Here is a 23,727-nt window from a genome sequence, read left to right as displayed (position 1 = left end):
CCTAAAGGATAGTTTAGAGTCCAGGATTACACCTAGAACCATGGCATGCGGGGATGGGTTGATAGTTGTGCCATCAATCTTAACAGAGAGATCAGGGCAAGGGGCACCTGAGGGAATAAATATAATGAGTTCAGTTTACGATAGATTGAGTTTGAGGAAGTGGTGTGACATCGAGGCTGATATGTCTGTTAGTAAATTAGTGAGACGTGAGGAGACTAAGGGAGTAAGCTGAGGGGTAGTGAGAGAAATTTGGGTGTCGTTGGCGTAGAGATGGTATTGGAAGCCATAGGAGGCTAACAGCTGACCCAGGGAGGAGGTGTAGATTGAGAATAGAAGAGGTCCAGGAACAGAACCTTGGGGGAACAGAGAAAGGAAGAGGAGAGGAGGAAGTAAAATTGTAAGTAACGCTAAAGGTGTGGTTGGATAAGAGAACCTGCAAAGAATACAGTCACGGAAACCAAAGGTGTGGAGTTCTTTGAGGAGGAGGGGGTGGTCAACTGTATCAAAGGCAGAAGAGAGGTCCAGGAGTAGGAGTACAGAATAATTTCCATTGGTTTTGGCCGTTAGATTGTTTGTTAATGTCTTGTTATGTGATGTACCTGTCATTCATTTACTGTCATACTGTTAAATGCAATTATGTGTACTGTTTTTGCATTCTTTTGCCTCTTTTACATCTAGCAATTGGAGAAGACTGTACTTTGCTTTGTAGTTGCATTGACGGAACTACCAGGGTCGCACTTGCGACCAGGCCCCGGTGTTCCGCTATTGTGGAGGCACCAAGAACCCGGACTGTGGCTCCCAAGCGAGGGGTTGCTGGCTGCAGTGGTCTGAGCTGAGAGTGTCACTCTCATGCATCCCAGAGCCAGCACAGACAATTCTCTCCCCCTTGCAGGAACGGGAGAGGAGAGAGAGAGCTGGATCTGATCCTCCTCTTCCTGCCCCTCTCCTCCTGTGTCTACGGGAAGTTTGAAGCCCAGCAGCTGGATGATGCATGGTGGAAATGAAAGGTGCTAACAGCCAATGGTGTCTGTTTATGAAGTAGTGATCAGCAGTGATCCCCAGAATCACCGCTGATCACAGTCCATAAACAGTTTATGAAACAGAGATAATCGGGGGGAGAAGTGTTTGAACATGTTCTCCCGCCGATGATCTCCGCACACTGAGAATCCTCATTGAATGACAGAAGAACGGCCAGTTTATGAAGCTGCGATCTCAGCGCTTCACTGGTGATCTGTGACAGAATTCACACCCCCCGATTCACCAGCTCAGAGGCGGAGAATTGGGGAGTGAAGAGGAAATCTCTGGGGATCTGAGGGGGAAGGAGGAAGATTTTTAACTTCCTTATACCTCGTTCAGACCCCCCAACACTGCAAGCATGCCCCCCTGTCTTATTTATATATATATATATATATATATATATATATATATATATATATATATATATATATATATATATATATATATATATATATATATATTTATATATATATATATATATATATATATATATATATATATATATATATATATATATATATATATATATATATATATACACACACACAGGGCTTTTTTTCTCAAACAATAGGTGCTGGAATTTAACCACGTTTAACCACGGCCCCACAAAACCCCTCCCCCTATACACACCCTCCAAATCACATCAAATAGTGGGTGTGTTCAGTCAAATTTCACGAAAACAGTAGGAGGGTCTTAAAGGGGCATTAAATACCAGGATTGCATTACATACAGAGTGCAGAGCTGTCACTTGTAAACACAGAAACCAGAATTCTGTGTTTACAAGTGATTGTGGTGAGCAGGCACCAAAGGGTCCGAGCCAGAGGTGGTGGAACTGAGTTCCACCAAGTTCCCCCTGAAAAAAAGCCCTGTATATATATAATGTGTGTGTGTGTATATATAATGTGTGTGTGTGTGTGTATATGTATGTATGTATGTATGTATGTGTGTATATATATATATATATATATATATATATATATATATATATATATAGGGGGACTCCTTGTTTTACTGAGCTGTGATAATTTATCACTGCTTAATAAACTGACATCTCTGTGTCTATGTGAATTTCTGGTACTGTAATCTCGTAAAGTCTCACAAGATTCCAGTATCAGGGGCCGTTCTCCACTGTTGGAAGCGCTTGTAGATCGCTTCACTCCTCCAAAGGTGAAGCGATCTACTCCGCTTCATAAACTGGCACACAGAGGAGAAAAATCTCCACTGTGAATGCCGGAGAATAAAGCAGTAGATAGATTTCACTGCTTCGTAAACGGACACCAATGCCTGAGCCTCCATCCTCAGGTCAGTGACCTCACCATCCACACTGACTGAAGTCACCCCCATCTGTTCCTTCTTTCTCCTGCTTTTGCAAGAGAACACTAATCAAAAAAAGGTGGCAACCCTACCCAAGACGGGAGGAAGGGAGCCTGTTGCATAGCATGTGAAATAATCCTGTTGCGAGACCATAATAAAGGGCCTCATGATGGGAGTAAAGGGCCCTGGGCTCAGAGGAAAGGGGGGTTTCTTGCACCATGACCCCGAAGGTTCTAGTTATGCACGCATAGCTGTATAAAAAATGGGAAAAAAATTAACCTTTAGCTCTTAATAAGAATTATCTTATTTATTAAAAAGATATACCTGCTGATCTGGGATAAAAGGTGATGTAGAGGTCAAACACAAATTTTTGAAAGAACCTACTTATGGGGTCACACAACCTAAATATACTAAAATGTTCTATGTCTAGTTAACTAAACAATCAAAAGCTGAATTCTGGTTAGTTGCTACAAAATTAAATGACTGTATACCAATATGTTCTGGAAGTAACAAGTAGTAAACAAGCATTAAATACTACATATATAAAAGTGATAACTTACATGAAAAGGATCCAGGATTTTCACAGCAGCTTTGCTCCCATTTTTCTTATTCAACACTTTAAACACTTTACCATATGTTCCCTTTCCAATAGTTTCTACAATTTCCCAAGTGTCAGATGGGTCAGGAAATCCATCAAATGCAAATGGCTTTCCGCGTAATGAAAACATTTTTGGCGCATCACCCTGAAAAAAAAAACATGCTGTAAACTCACACAGGATGACCAAGGTTCTCCTGTCATCAGTTCAAGTGGTGTCTGTGATTTATGACTCATGTACAGAATAAAGTGGAGATATGTTAACTTCAATCAGGTGCAAAGCAAAATTCTGTTTTTTTCGGTTTCAATAATTTTTTATTCAAAGGTTTGTAAACTTACATAACAAAAAACACAATTTCAGGCAAGAAGTGTATTTTCACAAAATCAAGGTACAATTAAATGGTGGTCTGGAAATAGAAGTGCTATATCTATATTTTATGTTCACATGAAGAATAAAAAAAAGTAAGAAAAGGGATAGGGGGGAATAGTTAGGGGGTGGTAGAAAGAAATCTGTCAGGGGTGTTATCACCCTTTAACCAGACAGAGTGGTCTAGCTAGCTAGCTCGATGAAGCAATCAGATGATGAAGAGTAAATGTTTAAGAATTTCAGACATCTTTTCATTCAAGAGATACCATTCCTTTTTATTCTTCACTTGTATTATCAACGGGATGGAAGATCACCAGGCTTTGGCTAAAACTTCCTTCACAGCTGTGAAAAGGAAGGTTGGGAGGTGACACTGGGTATTTGTACAGCGTTTAGACTTAAATCTGGTACAGCTCATTCCAAAAGCTCCCAATGGAGGGGCAGGTGCGGCAGTCCCCCATTTGTGGAGGAGTGTTCCAGGTTCTGGCAGACCCCCGAAACATAATCTTGACACAGAAGGGGCAAAGGAAAGAAAGGCATTGTGTGACCATGTACCAATGCATAAGTAGTTTAAAGTTAGATTTTATAGCTGAGGCATTTATGGAGCCATGGAATGTAGTGTATCAGATATGTCCTCAATCTTCCTGGTCTATGGCTTCATCTAAGTTTATTTACCAGTGCTCCATATATTGTAGAGGTGAGGGGACCTGACTTTCCAACAACAAATTAGTATTGTAGATATAATACCTGTGGTCATTGGGTCTTTGAGGCACATGCACTCAAATTGGGTCAGTGTTTGTAAAGAGGATGACATTTTAATGGACGTCATGACAACATTTTTAATTTGTAGATAATGAAAGATTTCTGAGACTCGAGCACATGGGAGTTACGTAAAGAGGTGAAACTGATAGCTCCCTGATGGAGAAAGTGTAAGTTTTTCCTTGTTATGAGTCACCGCAGGATGCACCGCAAGCCTGGCTAAGGGGACATATAGGGATGGTTTTACCTTGACTGACCTAATGCTATAGGAAACAAAGAAGAAAAGTACGGGACTTTAGATGAAGCATATGACAGACCATAAAATGTATAAGTGTATTTATTGTCAAGGAGTATATCTAGCAGATAATATATACATGCAGAATTCATATATGTACAAAACATGAATACAATAGATATATACACACATATAATGTGTTGGTGTCAAAGTACATGCCAGTGGCCGGTATACAGGGCTCCATATGATGAGTAAGAAATAATAATAATTAAAACTGTAGGAATATAAAAAGAACATGGTAGATTGAAGTCATGACTGCATCCTAAATAGGCTCAATGCGTTTCATGGTATAAACCACTCTTAAGGGGCGAATGCGTCAGCATGACTAAAAAAGACCAATAAATCTAACAAGAAACCTCAGAGATAATGTAAATATGTATAATAGCAAGGAAAGGAAGTATTCAATCCTACAAAACTTACATGGAGCTAATAAGCAAGACATACGGTATGGTCCAACCAGGGACCGGTGGGGTAGCCTGTCCTGAGAGCTGAGGTAAGGGACCTGCAGGCAACACACACACAAAATACCCCACAAAGTGGAAACCTCCATAGGTACTGAGTGAAACCTCCATAGGTAGAGTGATGGTGCATAACCCCAGAGTCTGTAAAAAATGTATAAATAGTGAGAATCTCACATATGAAATAATACTAATAAAAGTGGAGGTGAACACCTTGCACCATAGGAGATTGTGGAGGTATATATAAGGTGTAAAGATGTGAATGTTGGTCAGATAATGTGGAGGGAGGGCGGGCTAGGTAGTGAACAGAAGAACAAGAGTGTGCAGGGTAATGCAAAGGTCCCCATGCTCGATACCCATAAGGGCAGAGATGTGATAAGAAAAGTATGCTGAATAAGTGCACAATCCACCATAGTGTAGCCAGCAAAGATAACCTTATGTTAATGTGTAGATGAATGTTGATAGTATCCACCACCTGATATGCAGCATGCACGAATGTGCAGGTAAGAGACTGACAGTGTGCGCACAAGCCCAATGCATGTAGGGGCCCAACCAGCGTCACGTTGGCCTGACAATAGAGGAGGGGCAGTCAGTAGTAGGCGGTGGAAGCCGCCCACAAGTGGTGCCAGATTACCTCCCCACGTGAGTCAGCCAAGATGGACTAGACGCCCACATGACGGCATCAGAGTTTCATAGTTGTTTCATAGTTAATTTTCTACTCATTAACGATATGTAAATCCCTAACTATTAATAGACTAGTTACAAGTTCATGTAAAGCTTGAACCAAAAAGAAATTTGTACATCTACAGAAAAAAATGTGTATTTAAATCGAGGTTTTAATGTAATTAATGGATAACAATCATTCCAGCCGATTCAAGATAATACTAGTAATCACTGCTACACTACTTGTTACTCCATATCACAGTTTGCTGAATCAAATTTGAATACATAATTATTTGATAATTAATCATTAGCACGTCATGGGAGCCATAATGACTGCAGATTAGTAAAATTAATGTGCTGTGTTAAAATATAACATTTTCGGACTTTGATCCCCCTAATGCTGCGTACACACGATCAGGATTTTGGTCGGAAAAAGATATGATGGCTTTTCCGACGGGATTCCGCTCAAGCTTGGCTTGCATACACACGGTCACACAAAAGTTCGCTGAACTTTCGACCGCCAAGAACGCTGTGATGTACAACACTATGATGAGCTGAGAAAATGAAGTTCAATGCTTCCGAGCATGCGTCAAATTGTTTCCGAGCATGCGTAGGAATTTAACGCGTCGGAATTGCTACAGACGATCGCATTTTCGGATAGGAACTTTTTCCGACTGAAAAATTGAGAACATGCTCCCAATCTTTTGCTGGCTGGAATTCAGCCAGCAAAAGTGAGATGGAGCATACACACAGTCGCATTTTCCGACCAAAAGCTCTCATCGGTCTTTTGCTGGACGAATTTCCTATCATGTGTACGCGGCATAAGGCTTGTTTTTTTGCTTTTAATAATAAACTGCTGTGATATATGTAGGTAGAATATAAAATCTCTGTATTGCTTTTGTGCCCTTGTCAAAGTCTTCTACATCTGGTTCTGCATCTGGTAAGCGCTATATAGCCAGTTAGCCACTGGAAACACCAGTACACCCAACCAAATACTAATTTTACATGATGGAAAAACTAATAATATTCACTAACCAGGGTGTAAAAGTTTCCATTCCTACACAGGAAAAATTACTTTGGCCTCTTATGTAAACTTAGTATGGTTTCTGCTATCTGTTATCTGAGGCAGAAGAAGGTTGAATGGTGATAACAGCATCTTTTATATAATTACTAAACAGAAAATCGGCTATTCATTCTAATTATACACGGCTCTTTATCATTTATAGCCCTGGTGCCCATCCAATGGCCCAGGGGCTACATGTGGTCCTTTGGCATTTTTGTGCAGCCCTCAGGGCCCAGTTTGTCCCATTATAGCAGTGATATATTGTATAACGGTTTCTCATAATATGTCTCTAGTCTATTACTGCTTCTTCAAGCATGTTCTCTGTCTCTCACATTCTTCGTATCATGTCTGCAGTCTTTGGCCATCTTCTTGTATCATGTGCACAGTCTCTGACCATTTCTTGTATCATGCCCCAGGCTCTGACCATCTCTTGCAACATATCCATAATTTCTGACCATCTCTTGTATCAAGTCCGTAGTCTCTGACCATCTCTTGTATAATATCTACAGTCTCTGACCATCTCCTGCATCATATCCATCGTCTCTGACCATCTCTTTTAATGTCTGCAGTCTCTGACCATCTCTGATATCCAGTCCATATGCTGATAGCACAGAGCTCTAGGAGGCACTCTGCACATGCTTAGTTTTGTGTGTATTGCTAGAGAGTTTTTTGGTTTTTTTTTGGGAGGGTGCATGTGATCAGCACAGGTCCAATCAACACTGTCCAGACAGAGGGTCAGGGGTCCTGCAGCCTCATAGGATAATTAGAGGAGAATGAAAACTCCTCCTACAAGCCAGACACTTATAGAAGTTACAAGACTGTTACAATGAGGGAAAAAGTATTTGACCCCCTGCTTATTTTGTACGTTTGAAATGTTCAGTCTATAATTTTAATGGTAGGTTTATTTTAACAGTGGGAGACAGAATAACAACAAAATAATCCAGAAAAACGCATTTCAAAAAAGTTATAAATTGATTTGCAATTTAATGAGTGAAATAAGTATTTGATCCCCTATCAATCATCAAGATTTCTGGTTCCCAGATGTCTTCTATACATTTAACGAGCTGAGATTAGGAGCACTCTCTTAAAGGGAGTGCTCCTATTCTCAGCTTGTTACCTGTATAAAAGGCACCTGTCTATAGAAGCAATCAATCAGATTCCAATCTCTCCACCATGGCCAAGACCAAAGCGCTGTCTGAGGATGTCAGGGACAAAATTTTAGACCTACACAAGGCTGGAATAGGCTACAAGACCATCACCAAGCAGCTTGGTGAGAGGGTGACAACAGTTGGTGCGATTATTCGCAAATGGAAGAAACACAAAATAACTGTCAATCTCCCTCGATCTGGGGCTCCATGATCTCAACTTGTGGAGTTTCAATGATCATGAAAATGGTGAGGAATCAGCCCAGAACTACACGGGAGAATCTTGTCAATGATCTCAAGGCAGCTGGGACCATAGTCACCAAGAAAACACTACGTTGTAAAGGAATGAAATCCTGCACTGCCCGCAAGGTCCCCCTGCTCAAGAAAGCACATGTACAGGCCGGTCCGAAGTGTGCTAATAAACATCTGAATGATTCAGAGGAGAACTGGGTGAAAGTGTTGTGGTCAGATGAGACCAAATTCGAGCTCTTTGGCATCAACTCAACTCGCCGTGTTTGGAGGAGGAGGAATGCTGCCTTTGACCCCAAGAATACCATCCCCATTGTCAAACATGGAGGTGGAAACATTATGCTTTGGGGTTGTTTTCCTGCTAAGGGGACAGGACAACTTCACCGCATCAAAGGGACGATGAACAGGACCATGTACCGTCAAATCTTGGGTGAGAACCTCCTTCCCTCAGCCAGGGCATTGAAAATGGGTCGTTAATGGGTATTCCAACATGACGATGACCCAAAACACACGGCCAAGGCAACAAAGGAGTGGCTCAAGAAGAAGCACATTAAGGTCCTGGAGCCTAGCCAGTCTCCAGACCTTAATTCCATAGAAAATATGTGGAGGGAGCTGAAGGTTCAAGTTACCAAACGTCAGCCCTAAAACCTTAATTGTAATAGAGCATATTATCAACTGTCACTCCATTTTGTAATCTCCCCTCCATTTTAAAAGCTTGTTTTTAAAGAATGTACGTGTCTTATCTTACACTTCTTTCTCGTTAGAGTTTTAGACTTTTTTGTTTGAGCCAAGTTTTAATTAGAACCCCCACTGTATGACTCATTGTAATTAGGCCGATTCTAGGTAGTTAGTCTATGCAGATAAGCTATCTTTGTAAATTCCTTTCAGCTGCCTAAAATTAATGATAAAAAAATCTCTCTGTAGAAGCCTGCTTAAGCCTTAGAAACTTAGGAGCAAGTTTACCCCTCCCCTCTATGTTGTAACTCACATAAAGATATCATTCTTAATAAAGAGTTCAGACTCACTTTGCACACGAAAGCTGCCTGTTATGTGTGTGTGTCATTGGGGTCTCCAGAATTCTGACGGGGTCGCTGTGGATTACCAAGGGTGGTTGGCTGTCCAGTAATCTATGCTATCATTAATGACTGAAAGTGAATCTGCAAAGAGGAGTGGGACAAAATCCTTCCTGAGATGTGTGCAAACCTGGTGGCCAACTACAAGAAATGTCTGGTCCTGGGTTTAGTAACACTTTAATTTTATGAGTGGTCCTTTGGTGATATCGAGAGCCGCACTTTAGACCCCCAATCTCAAGACAGTTGACCTCCACTTATTTATGGAAACAAAACTGAATTAAGATCAACTGACACAGTGACTGCATTGCCACTGGGGTGCATTTACAGTGTACTTAGTATTGCATAAAAGGCATTCTATATATTGTTGTAACCTGGAACCTATGCAGTCTAGATAACAGGGATTTGTACTACAATTAGCATAGTGGATGTTTCACATCAATAGAGATTGCTGAGCATCTAGGGTTATCAGTCCAGTCCTGTCTGATAGACTTTCCTTGAGATAAAAGGATCAGCAAGGTACTAGATCTAGGAAGCAAAGCCTGCATTAGTAATTAGCATACAAATCTACACTCATGCAAGTATTTAATTAGAAGCAATACATAGAAAAAGGTGGTTAAAACATTAACACCTAGTGATCAGATTAATAACACAAAGCAAATGTATAGTTAGAAAAATGATGGTACATGCTTAAAGTGAATGTCAGGGCAAAAAAAAAGCAGTACATCTCTGCGATACATGCACATTTCCTCATGTTTTATCCCATTAAAGACTCTGCAAGTACAGAAAATACCTGGTGATCTGCCAGAAATGCAACTCCTTATTCATGTTGTGAGAACCAACACAGAGCATTTTTGTGAACTGACTAGTGTCAGCCCTGCACAGTTGTCTTTTGATAAACTACTAAATCAGGCAACTTATTTGGCACTAACCAGCGGCCTCTTTAACCCAACAAACAGAACATTGCTCCCAGTCCGCACAGCTTGTTTCCCCTACCTGCCCGTGAGAGCACAGAGAGAGGGAATGCCAACGAGGACTTGAATTGGCTGCCCGCCTTGTTGTTAGGAAACTGATTGGCCACTGCAAGGCTGGGACAGTAGTTCCGCCTATACGGAAGATAGAAGAAGTTGGGACCTGTAGGCTGAGCAGCAGGAGCCAAGGGAGAAACCCCAGAGCTGCAGAGGTTTTGGAGAACCCACTGAACTGTTAGGCCCCATTCACATTTCTGCATTATGAGAGGAGTGTGCAGAAATGTGCAAAAAATGTGATAAAACGCACGTTGCCTAATAAGCATGCCAAAACAGATAGTAAAAAAGGGCAGGTGCTTTTTTGCCACGTTTGTCGCAGGTAGGGCAGCCTATTCAAGTGAACAAACAAAAGACATGCAAAAAAAAAAAGCACAAAAAACGTGGACAGAAACATATGTGCCCGGTACACCTAGTGTGGATGGGGCCTAAGGGGAGAACTTTGCTGCTGTGAGAGCTACAGGACCTAGACTAGTTGTGAGCCCAGGTCTGCAGGCTGTTGTGCGCTATGCTGCTGTTCCACACTGCAAGGAAGAAAGTGACCACATGGCTGTTCCGTTGCAAACACACCTCCTGTCTTAGGGTGTCTGCATTCTGGAAGTGGTAAAGCAGAAATCGTTGGACAGCAGCATTGTCAGTCTGCGGAGAGGGGAGCTTTAAGATGTACTAGCAGATTTAGCTAACACTTTATAAGCAGTTACGGCAAACAGTTTTTTTGCTTTTGAGATAAAAGTTCTACTTAAAAATTGTCACCCGATGGTATAATACCCCCGCAAAACCACAAAAAATTTTCCCCTCGTCCTCGGATTGCTGCTGGAGGTGCCAAGAGGACCAGGGTACAATTCTCCACATCTACTGGTCCTGTCCTAAGCTGGATCATTTCTGGAAGACGATCCAGCACACTGCCCAAAAGTTTACCGAACGCCCCATACCAGAAGATCCAGCCTTATTTCTGCTCCATGCCTCCAACATTTCGCAAAAAATGTATAAAAAATCAATAGTTCGCAACCTCCTCAACGCAGCCAAGGCATACATCCCTTTATGCTGGAAGTCCACACAACCTCCATCCATAGGATTGTGGCTCAAAAAGAAGGAGGAAATTAACAAAATGAAGGATCTTATCCTCACATCCCATCACCAACGGGAACGCTACACTAAGATGTGGACGCTATGGAACATATTTGCCTTCTCTGATGAGGGACAGGCCCTCTTTGAAAGCAACACGATGGACTACTCCATCCCTATAACAACTAGGATAGCAGACAGCAGCCTCCTGATATGCTATCCACCGACCCTTCCTGTTTGTACTACAGCCCGGGAGATGCGCATTCATTATGTAATACTTATCTTGGAACAAAGCCCTCCAGCATAGTACTGAGAGGGCTGACATGTTCCTACTGTCTTTCTTCCGGGTTTGCGTGCTCCAGCTATGTGATTGGCCAGAGCCACGATAGTGTCACTCCCGCACGTACTCGTGGGAGCCCTCGGTTCCGGCACAAAGCTCTGAAGTTCCAGCAAGGTATGCAGGACCTTCAGAGTGCATGTGCCAATGATGTCACTGACTGCATGCAGGGTGAATATCTCCTAAACGGTACATGTTTAGGAGATATTTATTTTACCTACAGGTGAGTCTTATTATAGGCTTACCTGTAGGTAAAAATGACCAAGCAGGGTTTACTACTTTAATGTTTTGAGTCAGAATTGTGGGGGTTTTATGTTCACCCGCTTCTTGAGGATTGACCACAAATTCTCAATGGGATTAAGGTCTGGGGAGTTTCCTGGCCATGGACTCAAAATTCCGATGTTTTGTTCCCCAAGCCACTTAGTTGTCACTTTTGCCTTATGGCAAGGTGCTCCATCATGCTGGAAAGTCATTGTTCGTCACCTAACTGTTCTTGGATGGTTGGGAGAAGTTGCTCTCGGAGGATGTTTTTGCATCATTCTTTATTCATGACTGTCTTCTTAGGCAAAATTGTGAGTGAGACCACTCCCTTGGCTGAGAAGCAACCCCACACATGAATGGTCTCAGGATGCTTTACTGTTGACATGACACATAATTGATGGTAGGGCTCACCTTTTCTTCTCTGGACAAGGTTTTTTCCAGATGCTCCAAACAATTGAAAGGGATTCATCAGAGAAAATGACTTTACTCCAGTCTTTAGTAGTCCAATCCCTGTACCTTTTGCAGAATATCAGTCTGTCCCTGATGTTTTTCCTGAAGAGAAGTGGCTTCTTTGCTGTCCTTCTTGACACCAGGCCATCCTCCAAAAGTCTTCACCTCACTGCGCGTGCAGATGCACTCACACCAGCTTGCTGCCATTCCTGAGCAAGCTCTGCACTGGTGGTGCCCCCCAATCCCACAGCTGAATCAGCTGTAGGAGACAGTCCTGGCCCTTGCTGGACTTTCTTGGCCACCCTGAAGCCTTCTTCACAACAATGGAACCTCTCTCCTTGAAGTTCTTGATTATCCGATAAACGGTTGATTTAGGTGCAATCTTAGTAGCAGCAATATCCTTGTCTGTAAATCCCTTTTTGTGCAAAGCAATGATGACTGCACCTGTTTTCTTGCAGGTAACCATGGTTAACAGAAGAACAATGATTTCAAGCACCACCCTTCTTTTAAAGTTTCCAGTCTGTTATTCTAACTCAATCAGCATTACAGAGTGATTTTCAGCCTTGTCCTCGTCAACACTGACACCTGTGTTAACGAGAGAATCACTGACATTATGTCAGCTGCTCATTTTGTGGCAGGGCTGAAATGCAGTGGAAATGTTTTTTTTGGGGGGATTAAGTTCATTTTCATGCCAAAGAGGGACTTTGCAATTATTTGCAATTCATCTGGTCACTCTTCATAACATTCTGGAGTATATGCAAATTGCCATCATAAAAATTGAGGCAGCAGACTTTGTGCAAATTAATATTTGTGTCAATTTCAAAACATTTGGCCACGGCTGTGCATACATGTAAAAGAGATCAGCTTGGTATAAATACTCTTATCAATGTGTGTTGATGTTTTAGAACACCTTCCTTCTAGTTTTAGGTTACAGTATGTACATGTTAACCCATTATTTACTGATTTATAGTATTTTGCAGTAGACATACAGGCTCTGTTTTCTGCTTTGCAGTGCTACACAATGGTTGTGCTTTACTGCCTCTTCTCAAAATGAGTTGGCCAACTCACTGAAAACATTGAACTCCTATGTGGCTGATACCTTATCTCAACAGTTGTTAAGCAGTTGTTATGCAGACCATACATAATTCATATTTTTTTTCATTCAGCCAGCAGGTTGGAGGTTGAACGAAAAAACTGACCAGATTCCTCCAACCACACACTCAATTTGGATGAGAGAATCCTTCCCACTGAGTCATTGTATTCTGACAGCGGGGACACACACATGAAAACTGACTCTGACAGTGACACTGACGGCAGTGTGCAGCAGCACAGATGATGATGAAACCTCACCAACACGACACGTCCCCTCCTGAGTCACATTGACAGTCTCCCTGCACACCAGGTGGTCCCTTCAGTCTACTCCAGTCCAAACAGCACTGACAGTCCCACTCCTGGCTTGCCTTGCTCCCATCCTGCAGACCCGCACACGAGGCTACGGGTTGCTCCGCTTGGCTACCTTACACCATGACATCACATGACACACTCAGGCACCACCTCCGCCAGACTCGCCGCCCAAATAAACTGTAGCAGGCATTCAGATGGTCTTGGCCAGTTTCAGACAGAAACTTGGCATGCGCAGTTCTGAGCCGAGCGTCACAGCCATATTTTTAACTCTCAACCTTTTCCTGTCACTGGCATTCACTGGCAGGAGAAAAGTGCCTGTTTCTTACTGGCTGCCAGGAAAAATACTGACGTTTGGCAACACTGCCTTAGACCCCAGATCCCAGCAGTTGGTAGTGGCAGTTGGATTTGTAATGGGGCTGTGTAGTGTTAATGATCTCTAGCAGTCTCATGTAATATGTTCCTGTAACACACAGTCTCTGAAAGTCTTCTGTAGCATTACATATACTAAATATACATGACCACCGGGTGATATAAGGAGCAGTAGTTCTGGACTCCTATGTCTCAGAAGTTGGCCATCATTGATCTAGTGGCTTAGCTACAAATCTCTACATTTAGTAAAACAGCAAAAAAGGGAGAAGAAGGTTATACAAATGTGAAGGTCACATTGAATTATTATCATTGATAACACACCATACTTCAGCAAGTACATCCTAATTGCTTGTCTGTACATATACTAAAAGTTCAATTTATCTAAATAAAAACAATAAAGTTGGGTTAAGCAGGTATCCTTACAATGATCATGCAAAGTTGCATACCTGTCAGATTGCTTAGCACCTATGCGACTCCTGACCAAACCAGTCCTGGAGCTATTGTAGCTTCTGCCTCCCCTGAGGTTACACCCTAACACGTCTGCGACAAAGTGTCAGCTTCCAGGTGGAATTTTTCTAGCCTCTTTCTCAGGCTGTGTTGCATCTCACCTCTAATCTATTATGTCTGTATTTGTACTGATGGTAAAATGAAACAAGATACCTGCTCACCGTCTGTGCACCCAGGTGTGACTCGCAACTTGCTGTTTAAATCCAATTGCTCTGGTAATACCAGACTTGTATCGGCGTACTTTATGAAGATATATTTGCATGCTGTTCCTCTTTACTTAAAGAGGAATGTATGTGTCACATACAGTACCATGAAAAAGTATCCTTACCCCTTGAAATTTTCCACACTTGTCATGTTACAACCAAAAACATAAATGTATTTTATTGGGATTTTATGTGATAGACCAGGGATATGCAATTAGCAGACCTCCAGCTGTTGCAAAACTACAAGTCCCATCATGCCTCTGTCTCTGGGTGTCATGCTTGTGGCTGTCAGAGTCTTGCTGTGCCTCATGGGATTTGTAGTTCTGCAACAGCTGGAGGTCCGCTAATTGCATATCCCTGTGATTGACCAATACAAAGTGGCACATAATTATGAAGTGAAAGGAAAATGATAAATGGTTTTCAAGATTTTTTACAAATAAATATCTGAAAAGTGTGGCGTGCATTTGTATTCAGCCCCCTGAGTCAATACTTTGTAGAACCGCCTTTCACGGCAATTACAGCTGCAAATCTTTTTGGGTATGTCTCTACCAGCTTTGCACATCTAGAGAGTGAATTTTTTGCCCATTCTTCTTTGCAAAATAGCTCAAGCTCTGTCGGATTGGATGGAGAGCATCTATGAACAGCAATTTTGAAGTCTTGCCACAGATTCTTAATTGGATTTGGGTCTGGAATTTGACTGGGCCATTCTAACATATAAATATGCTTTGATCTAAACCATTCTATTGTAGCTCTGGCTGTATGTTTAGGGTCGTTGTCCTGCTGGAAGGTGACCCTCCACCCCAGTCTCAATTCTTTTGCAGACGCTAACAGGTTTTCTTCTAAGATTGCTCTGTATTTGGCTTCATCCATCTTCCCATCAACTCTGACCAACTTCCCCGTTCCTGCTGAAGAAAAGCATCCCCACAACATGATGGGGATGGTGGGGATGGTGTGTTCAGGGTGATGTGCAGTGTTAGTTTTCCACCACGCATAGCATTTTGCTTTTAGGCCAAAAAGTTAAATTTTGGTCTCATCTGACCAAAGCATCTTCTGCCACATGTTTGCTGTGTCCCCCACATGGCTTCTCACAAACTGAAAAAGGGACTTCTGATGGCTTTCTTTCAACAATGGCTTTCTTCTTGCCACTCTTCCAGATTTGTGGAGTGCACAACTAATAGTTGTCCTGTGGACAGATTCTCCCACCTGATCTGTGGATCTCTGCAGCTGCTCCACAGTTACTATGGACCTCTTGGCTGCTTCTCTGATTAATGCTCTCCTTGCCAGGCGGAAGGCCATGTCTTGGTAGGTTTGCAGTTGTGCCATACTCTTTCCATTTTCAGATGATGGAATGAACAGCGCTCTGTGAGATGTTCAAAGCTTGGGATATTTATTTATAACATAACCCTGCTTTAAACTTCACAACTTTATCCCTGACCTGTCTGGTTTGTTCCTTGGCCTTCATGAGGCTATTTGTTCACCAAGGTTCTCTAAAAAACCTCTGAGGGCTTCAGAACAGCTGTATCCATACTGAGATTAAATTACACACAGGTGGACTCTATTTACTAATTAGGTGACTTCTGAAGGCAATTGGTTCCACTAGATTTTAGTTAGAGGTATCAGAGTAAAGAGGGCTGAATACATGCATGAATGCACGCCACACTTTTCAGATATTTATTTGTAAAAAATTTGAAAACCATTTATAATTTTCCTTCCACTTCACAATTAAGTGCAACTTTGTGTTGGCCTGTCACATAAATTCACAATAAAATACATTTATATTTTTGGCTGTTATATGAAAAACTGTTAAAATTTCAAGGTGTATGAATACTTTTTCAAGTCACTGTTCATTTTTCCAGTATAAGAAGTTCACCAAGTGCTGTTACATAATATTAGTGTTGGGCAGAGTTGGAAAACCCTCACACTGTAAAACAACCCATTCAGGTTAAAATAGAAATGAAAGGCAAAACATTTGTGTATAGGTATAAAAATATTATAAACACACCCCCGCCCATTTTTTTTTTTTTTTATAAGTGATCACATACCTTCTATTTTCAGCTCTAAAACAAGCTCAGAGAGCTGAAGGAGGAGAAACAGCAGCACAGTGAATGACTGTTTAGGGGGCTGGGATCAGGACAAGTCTGATCATTAGAGTAAAGAAGGCTGAGTTCTCAGCACAGCTAGCAGACTGACCACCTTTGCTCTCATGCCTATTGTGATCAGTTTTTAATAGGAAAGCAGAGGGACTGGCAGGAACACCAGGTATTTCATACAAAGGAAGCAATACTAAGAGAACAGGAATATGAAATGTTAGGCTTCAATACTCTTTAACCCCCTTCACACAGATATACCACATATATGCAGCCTCACTGCACTGGGCTTTTTTACATGGGGCCACATATATGTGTTTCTCCCTTTGACCCAGCACAGAAACCGAGGTCTCACCAAGAGCCCCGGGCCCCATACTAACGATCGAGTTCTGCCTAAAACTCGAACTCGCGAAGAGCTCCATTCATGTCACTTTTGGTTACTCTCAAGCACCAATAATTGGAGATTTCGACCAGTTGGCTGTTCTGTCAGAACAGCGGCAGCGTATACAGTACGGTTCACAACGAGTTAGCTGTTTTGACAGATCACCGGGTAAGGAGGAAAAAAGTTGTCACTGCCTTGGACATGTTGTTGGTTAGTATAGGACGAACTAACAATGTCCACTCATTATGTGGTGTACCGTAGATTATACGCTGCCGCTGTTCTGTGAAAACAGCCAAATTGTCCAGATTTCCAATTATTGGTGCAGCAGAGTCACCGGAAGTGACGTGGTTGGAGATTTTGGTGAGTTGGAGTTTTTGGCTGAACACCGGATCTCCCAATTCCAAGTCACCAGATCGCTGTGGAAGCCTCTGATTGGCTACCACAGTGATCAGTCACTGTGAAGCCTGCCCCTGTGTTTTTCTCTTTCTGTGAACGGAGAAGGATACAATGTATCTTTCTCGTGCCTTGCAGAAAGAAAAAAAAGCATTTGAAAAAAATGTTAAATAAATAAATAATAAAAAATATCTGGATCAAGGTTTGATCTAGGTCAGTGCCAGGGTTAGTGTTTGGGTCAAGTACGGTTTAAAGGTCAGTATATTTTGGACAGGATTTTATTTTTTTTTAATTAGCATCAGTGTCAGTTAGTGTTGATGTGTTTAAGGTAGGACAAAAAAAAAGAAAAATGTGCACTATTGCTTCTGGGCTGTACTACGGGTGCAAACAACAACTAACATACACATATGTGTTATCATTGCGATTGTCAGGAGCAGAAGAATTTATTTTGGATTGTGCTTTGGTGGTAGGTAATAGTAGTAACAAGAAAAACACAGCTAAATTTAAAAAAAAAACATTACTATTTTGGGCCAGTTTGCCTTTGAAAAAAATATATAAATCAAGAGATTTACTACTATTTACTACCAAATGAAAACTCAACTTGTACTGAAAAAAAAACAAGGCATAATACACCTGGATGCACAAAGTAGTGTAAAGGGGTTAAAAAAATCGGTCTTTTTTTTCTGCACAGAAAACACAGCAGGGGGGAGCATGGCAGTCCAAGCTAGGAATCTAATCATCAGAGATTCTACTCCTGGTCAGCCACCAGGTCGATCCTGCAAGGAAGTGAATGTACTGGAAAAACACCAAGAGATGGGGTGCCTCTTAGAGCATCAATGGGCTGGCAACTGCTATCACAATAATAGAATGTGCTTGTCATGAGAATCAACATTGTGTCTACTTGGCCAATCTAAGAGGTGAGCATCTTCCATTATTGTGATATCAATTTCTCTTAGAGGCGCCCCTTCACTTTTTTATGTGCGTTAGAAAAGGTCTAAAAATGCCCATCGGTGGTCTGATCAGCAGGGCTGCCCATTGCCATATGTCTAAAGATGGGTCGGAGTCATCTGGTATAATGAACATCCGAATACATGATACAGACTACTATCAGAAAACACTGATTGACTGCAGCAGCTGATCGATGGAAAATTGGCTGCTGGCACTGATCAGTGGAAATATTCCAACATTAAACAATAAACTTATAAATATTTGTCTGGTTTCTGCTGCAACTGAAGAATTTCGATTAGTGTATGGCCAGCTTTAGTGTTTCTGTCTTTGTCTCTATTTCAGTGACATAGGCAAGGCCGTCTTTAATATTGACTGGACTCTGGGCAAACATTTTCTTGGGTCCCCTCTTCCATGCAATTTCGCTCTCCACATGCATTGAGACATAAAATTAATAGCAGCTAGACTCAAAATCAATTTACTGAATCAGACCAGGCAGCGATTGTGATTGGTTGCCAGAGGTTACAGTGTATCATTACTGCTCACTGACCGGTGGCTAGAAGTTACAGCACATTATGGCTCACTCTTTATTTTGTAGAGGTTACAGCGCATGACTTCTGCTTGTTGATTGGTTGCTAGAGATTACTGTACATCAATACTGCTCACTGATTGATTGCTAGAGGTTACTGGACATCTATACCACTCACTAATTGGTTGCTAGAGGTTACTGCACATTATTACTGCTCACTGATTGGTTCCCAGAGGTTACTGCATATCCTTACCGCTCAATGATTGGCTGCAAGAGGTTAGTACACAGCATTACTGCGCACTGATTGGTTGCTAAATGTTACAGCACATAATCTCCTCACTGCCTGCACACCATGGACTAGGGAGGTGAGGGGACCCATCAATAGATAGAAAACTCCTAGGAATGCTAGGACTCCTGGGATCAATGTCAATGCTGGGGGGGGGTGATCAGTGGCAATGCTGGGGGTTGATGGGATCAGTGGCAGTGGTGGGGGGATGGGATTAGTTAGGAGGCAGTACACTGTCACAAATTCTGAATTAAGTAGAGCAAAGCTGGAAATCTTTGGCAAGTATATAGTGGGGGATTCTGCCAATGTAATAGGGAAGTTACAATGACCACAAATGTGAGGGGGGATTTACACTGACCATCAATGTGTGGGGGAATTTGCACTGACCACCATGTAATGGGGGATTTTACACCACCCACCGATAGAAAAGAGGGATTTCTCCACTGACACGAATGTAATAGGAGCATTTACACCAACCTCCAGTGTAAGGGGGGATATACAATGACCTACATGTAAGGGGGAATTTACACTGACAACCATTGTCGAGGAGATTTGTACTGACCACCAATGTAAGGTGACACTTCTACACTGACCACCAATGTTAGGGGGTTTACACTGACCACAAGTCTAAGGGCAATTCTACACTTACCACCAATGTAAAGGGAAATGTACACTGATCACCAATGTTATGAAGAATTTACACTGACAACCAATGTAATGGGGGATTTTACATCAACAGCCAATAAAGGGGGATTTCTACACTGGCCACCAATGTAAGGGGGATTTACATTCGCCACCAATTTAAAGGGGGCTTCCACATAGACCACAAATGCAAGTTTGGATTTTTTTAATGATTGTTGATATAAAGAGGAGTTTCTACACTGACCACCAATGTAATGGGGATTTAAACTGACCACTAATGTAATATAAGCATTCAGCATTCACAGTAACCACCAATGTAAAGAGGGATTTACACTGACTGGGAATGTAAGGGGGGCCTTCACACTGGCCACTAGTGTGAATGAAAGGATTGTACACTAAGCCCCAATTTTTTATTAGCAATTAATACATAAAGATAAAAAACATTTAAAAATACTGCCAGATAAATGCAGTAGGCAGCTAAACCTCTCCAATATGGATCATGAGTGTCAAGACCATGCCATAATAGAATGTAATGAGAAGATTTACACTGACCACCAATTTAACTGAGACATTTAGCCTGCGTTCACATTTGTGTGTGTCGGAAATACATGCAAAATCGCTTTCCTGACACCACAGAAACATGCTGCCCTTTAGCAGATACACAGAAGTGCCATTAATTGTTAATGACACCCTCATGCATCGGCTGAGATGTGCGTAATCACATGCACCAAAATTCAGAGTGCTGTGGCATCATGTTCTTTTGAAGAACGGTTCCACCTCCAGTTTGCTTACCTTTGCAGAAAAGGCTGATGTTAGGTTTAATGACTATAGGACTTGAAACATGCCCCTCTACCTCCTCAGTGGGCAGCATTCAGCAGAAGTGATGGTAGATATGACCTCAGGGGGACATGATATACATATGAATGCCAACTCTATTTACATATCAATGCCACCGGTCTGTGGCTATTTACATATTAATGCCGCCGCTATTTACATATCAATGCAGGTTATTTACATGTAAACACAGGGTCTGCAGGTGAGTCATCTGTACATGGCAATAGGGCAGAGATGGGCAGCAGCAACAGAACTTTATACTGAGATATCAGGACACAGCACGGGACTAAAACTTCAAGGCATAAGGGAAATTAAACTAGGATAGTTGGCAAGTATGAGGTAGCTGCTTTGGGCTCCACAAAAATGATGGGGCCCAGGGCAGCTCTCCCTTTTGCCCTGCCTTAAAAATGGTCCTGGACATAGGGATTTAAGATATAATCATAGCGCAAGGTTGGAGGACATCTCACTGGAAGTGTCATAAGCTGCCGAGTCCGGCAGTGACTACTGAAATGGAGTGAATGCAGGAGACACAGACTGCTGTAGAAGTATCTTTAACTGCTTCAATACTGGGCACTTTTACCCCCTTCCTCCCCAGGCCAATTTTCAGCTTTCAGCGCTGTCACAATTTGAATGACAATTGCTCGGCCATGCAACACTGTACCTATATGAAATTTCATCATTATTTTTTTCACACAAATAGAGCTTTTTTTTGGTGGTATGTAATCACTGCTGGTTTTTTTATTTTTTGCTAAAAAAAACACAAAAAGACCGAAAATTTGGGAAAAAAAATGTTTTTCTTAGTTTCTGTCAAATAAGTAATTTTTCATCTTCACTGATGTTCGCTGATGAGGCTGCTCTGATAAGCACTGATGAGACAGCACTGAAGGGCACTGATGAGGAGGCACTGATAAACACTGACAGGCGGCACTGATGGGCACCGATGAGGTGGCACTGATGAGGGGGCACTGATATGAACCACTGATGGGCACTGATAGATGGCACTGATAGGCGGTACTTATGGGCAATGATAGGTGACATGGATAGGCGGCACTGATGGGCGGCACTGATATTTTGCACTGATGAGGAGGCACTGCTATGCAGAACTGATGGGCACTGATAGGCGGCACTGATGAGTACTGATAGGTGGCACTGATGGGCACTGATAGGCGGCACCTATGGGCAATGATAGGCGACGTGGATAGGCGTCACTCATGAGCAATGATAGGCGACGTGGATAGGCGGCACTCATGGGCATTGATGGGCGGCACTGATGACCAGGCACTGATGGGCACTGAAAGGCAGCACTGATGGGCACAAATTGGCATTCCTAATGGGCACTGTTGGGGCTGCACTGATCATCAGGGCACTGATGATCAGTGTCCTGATTATCTGTACAGGTCTCCCCTGGGAGGAGATGCCGCTGATCAGCTCTCCTCTCCTCTCATTCTGCCAGTGTGAGGTGAGAAGACACGATAACCGGCATTTCCTTGTTTATATGTGATCAGCTGTGACTGGACAAAGCTGAATACATGGGTAAAGAGTCTCCTCATTGGCTCCTTCAAGGGGGGAACTAGTTTTAGTGACCTGGTGGGCCACAAGTGATTCCCTTAATTTACAAGGATTTCCTCTTACTTGCTGTTTAGGCTATGGGACAGGAAATGAAAGTAAATTTCCACAATGAGACACAGATGGCAAAAAAAGCTGACAGGTTACAACTCTCCCTTACGCTATCCAAAATAAAAATAAAAGGTTTGCCTATAGTTCTATTGTAATTGCTCTTCTTCTGCAGGCAACTTTCATCTGGATATTTTAGGCACTTGACAAGGCAATCGTAACCCAAAAATAAATGAAGTACAGTGAGGGAAATGATAACATCCTGAAAATATGACCTGTTACGACCTTCATGCTTGGCCGGCTGAGATCATCTTGTAACAAAAGCTGAAGAACGACACGAAACAGTGAAAAGGCTGCTTGTCTTGGAAGGTGAAAGGATGGCAATATATTCAGTGTCAGCTTATACTTACTACACAAGAGGAATTGTCACTGGAACAAAGAACTTCAATATCACACACACAAAGAAGGAGGCAATGCTAGCAAAAAATCGATTTGTGGTTATTTTTGTGCTGTATGAGACGTTTAGTGAAGAGAAAATAATGAAGGCACTCATCAAAATTCAAATGTTAGAAAAATTTCAGAGTCAGCTATTTGGAGTTGCATGCTGCCACAAAACTGTATAAATAAATTAATTTACCTGTTGGATCTAAATCCAGAAGGGGCATTTATCAAGCAGCTTGCCTCGATTTATACATGCAAATTAGGCACAGTGACTTGTGTACCCAGTGCCGATCCTGACCTCCCTGGGGCCATAAGCAAAATTCTGCTAAGGGGCCCTCTACCTGACCCGTGATGCCGTGAGCACACTCATGGTGGTTTTTTTCCTCTTTTCGTGAACCAGAAGGATAGTTTTGCTTCGTTTTGTCATGGATGTTGTCAGAGGCGTAACTAGAATCTTCAGGGCCCCGGTGCAAGAAACTATGAAGGGCCCCCATCAGGGTTGTTGCTGGGTCTACAAAAGAACTCGGGCTATAGCCCATAGCATTGAAGTAAAAAAAGTCATACATTTGGGGGGGCATACACATGTATATAATATACGTGTGTATATATATATATATATATATATATATATCGTTACATATCTGAGTGCGGATCCCCCACTTACATCAGGGTCCCCAGAGATCCTCCACTTACATCAGGGCCTCAGAGAGCCTCTCCTTACATCAGGATCCCCAGAGAGCCCCCCCTTACATCAGGATCCCCAGAGAGCCTCCCCTTAAATCAGGGTCCTCAGGAAGTCTCCCCCTACATCAGGGTCCCCAGAGAGCCTCCCCTTACATCAGGGTCCCCAGAAAGCCCCCCTTAAATCAGTGTCCTCAGGAAGTCTCCCCCTACATCAGGGTCCCCAGAGAGCCTCCCCTTACATCAGGGTCCCCAGAAAGCCCCTCCTTACATCAGAGTC

General features: G+C 42.3%; 1 protein-coding gene across 2 annotated transcripts in view; it reads right to left on the bottom strand.

Moving 5' to 3' along the window:
• The window catches only part of MYO3A (myosin IIIA), a 285,335-nt gene that overhangs the window by 246,201 nt on the left and 15,407 nt on the right, over positions 1-23,727 (bottom strand). For both annotated transcript variants that reach the window (XM_073629787.1, XM_073629788.1), the window contains exon 2: positions 2,892-3,074. In XM_073629787.1, the coding sequence (XP_073485888.1) occupies positions 2,892-3,059 (168 nt within the window). In that variant the 5' untranslated portion in view covers positions 3,060-3,074. The remainder of the gene's footprint in view (positions 1-2,891; positions 3,075-23,727) is intronic.

The sequence above is a fragment of the Aquarana catesbeiana genome, linkage group LG05, assembly GCF_042186555.1.
Source record: "Aquarana catesbeiana isolate 2022-GZ linkage group LG05, ASM4218655v1, whole genome shotgun sequence".
NCBI classification, from domain to species: domain Eukaryota; kingdom Metazoa; phylum Chordata; class Amphibia; order Anura; family Ranidae; genus Aquarana; species Aquarana catesbeiana.
The sequence above is the reverse complement of the archived record's forward strand: the minus strand, read 5'-3'. Positions and strand labels throughout refer to the sequence as shown.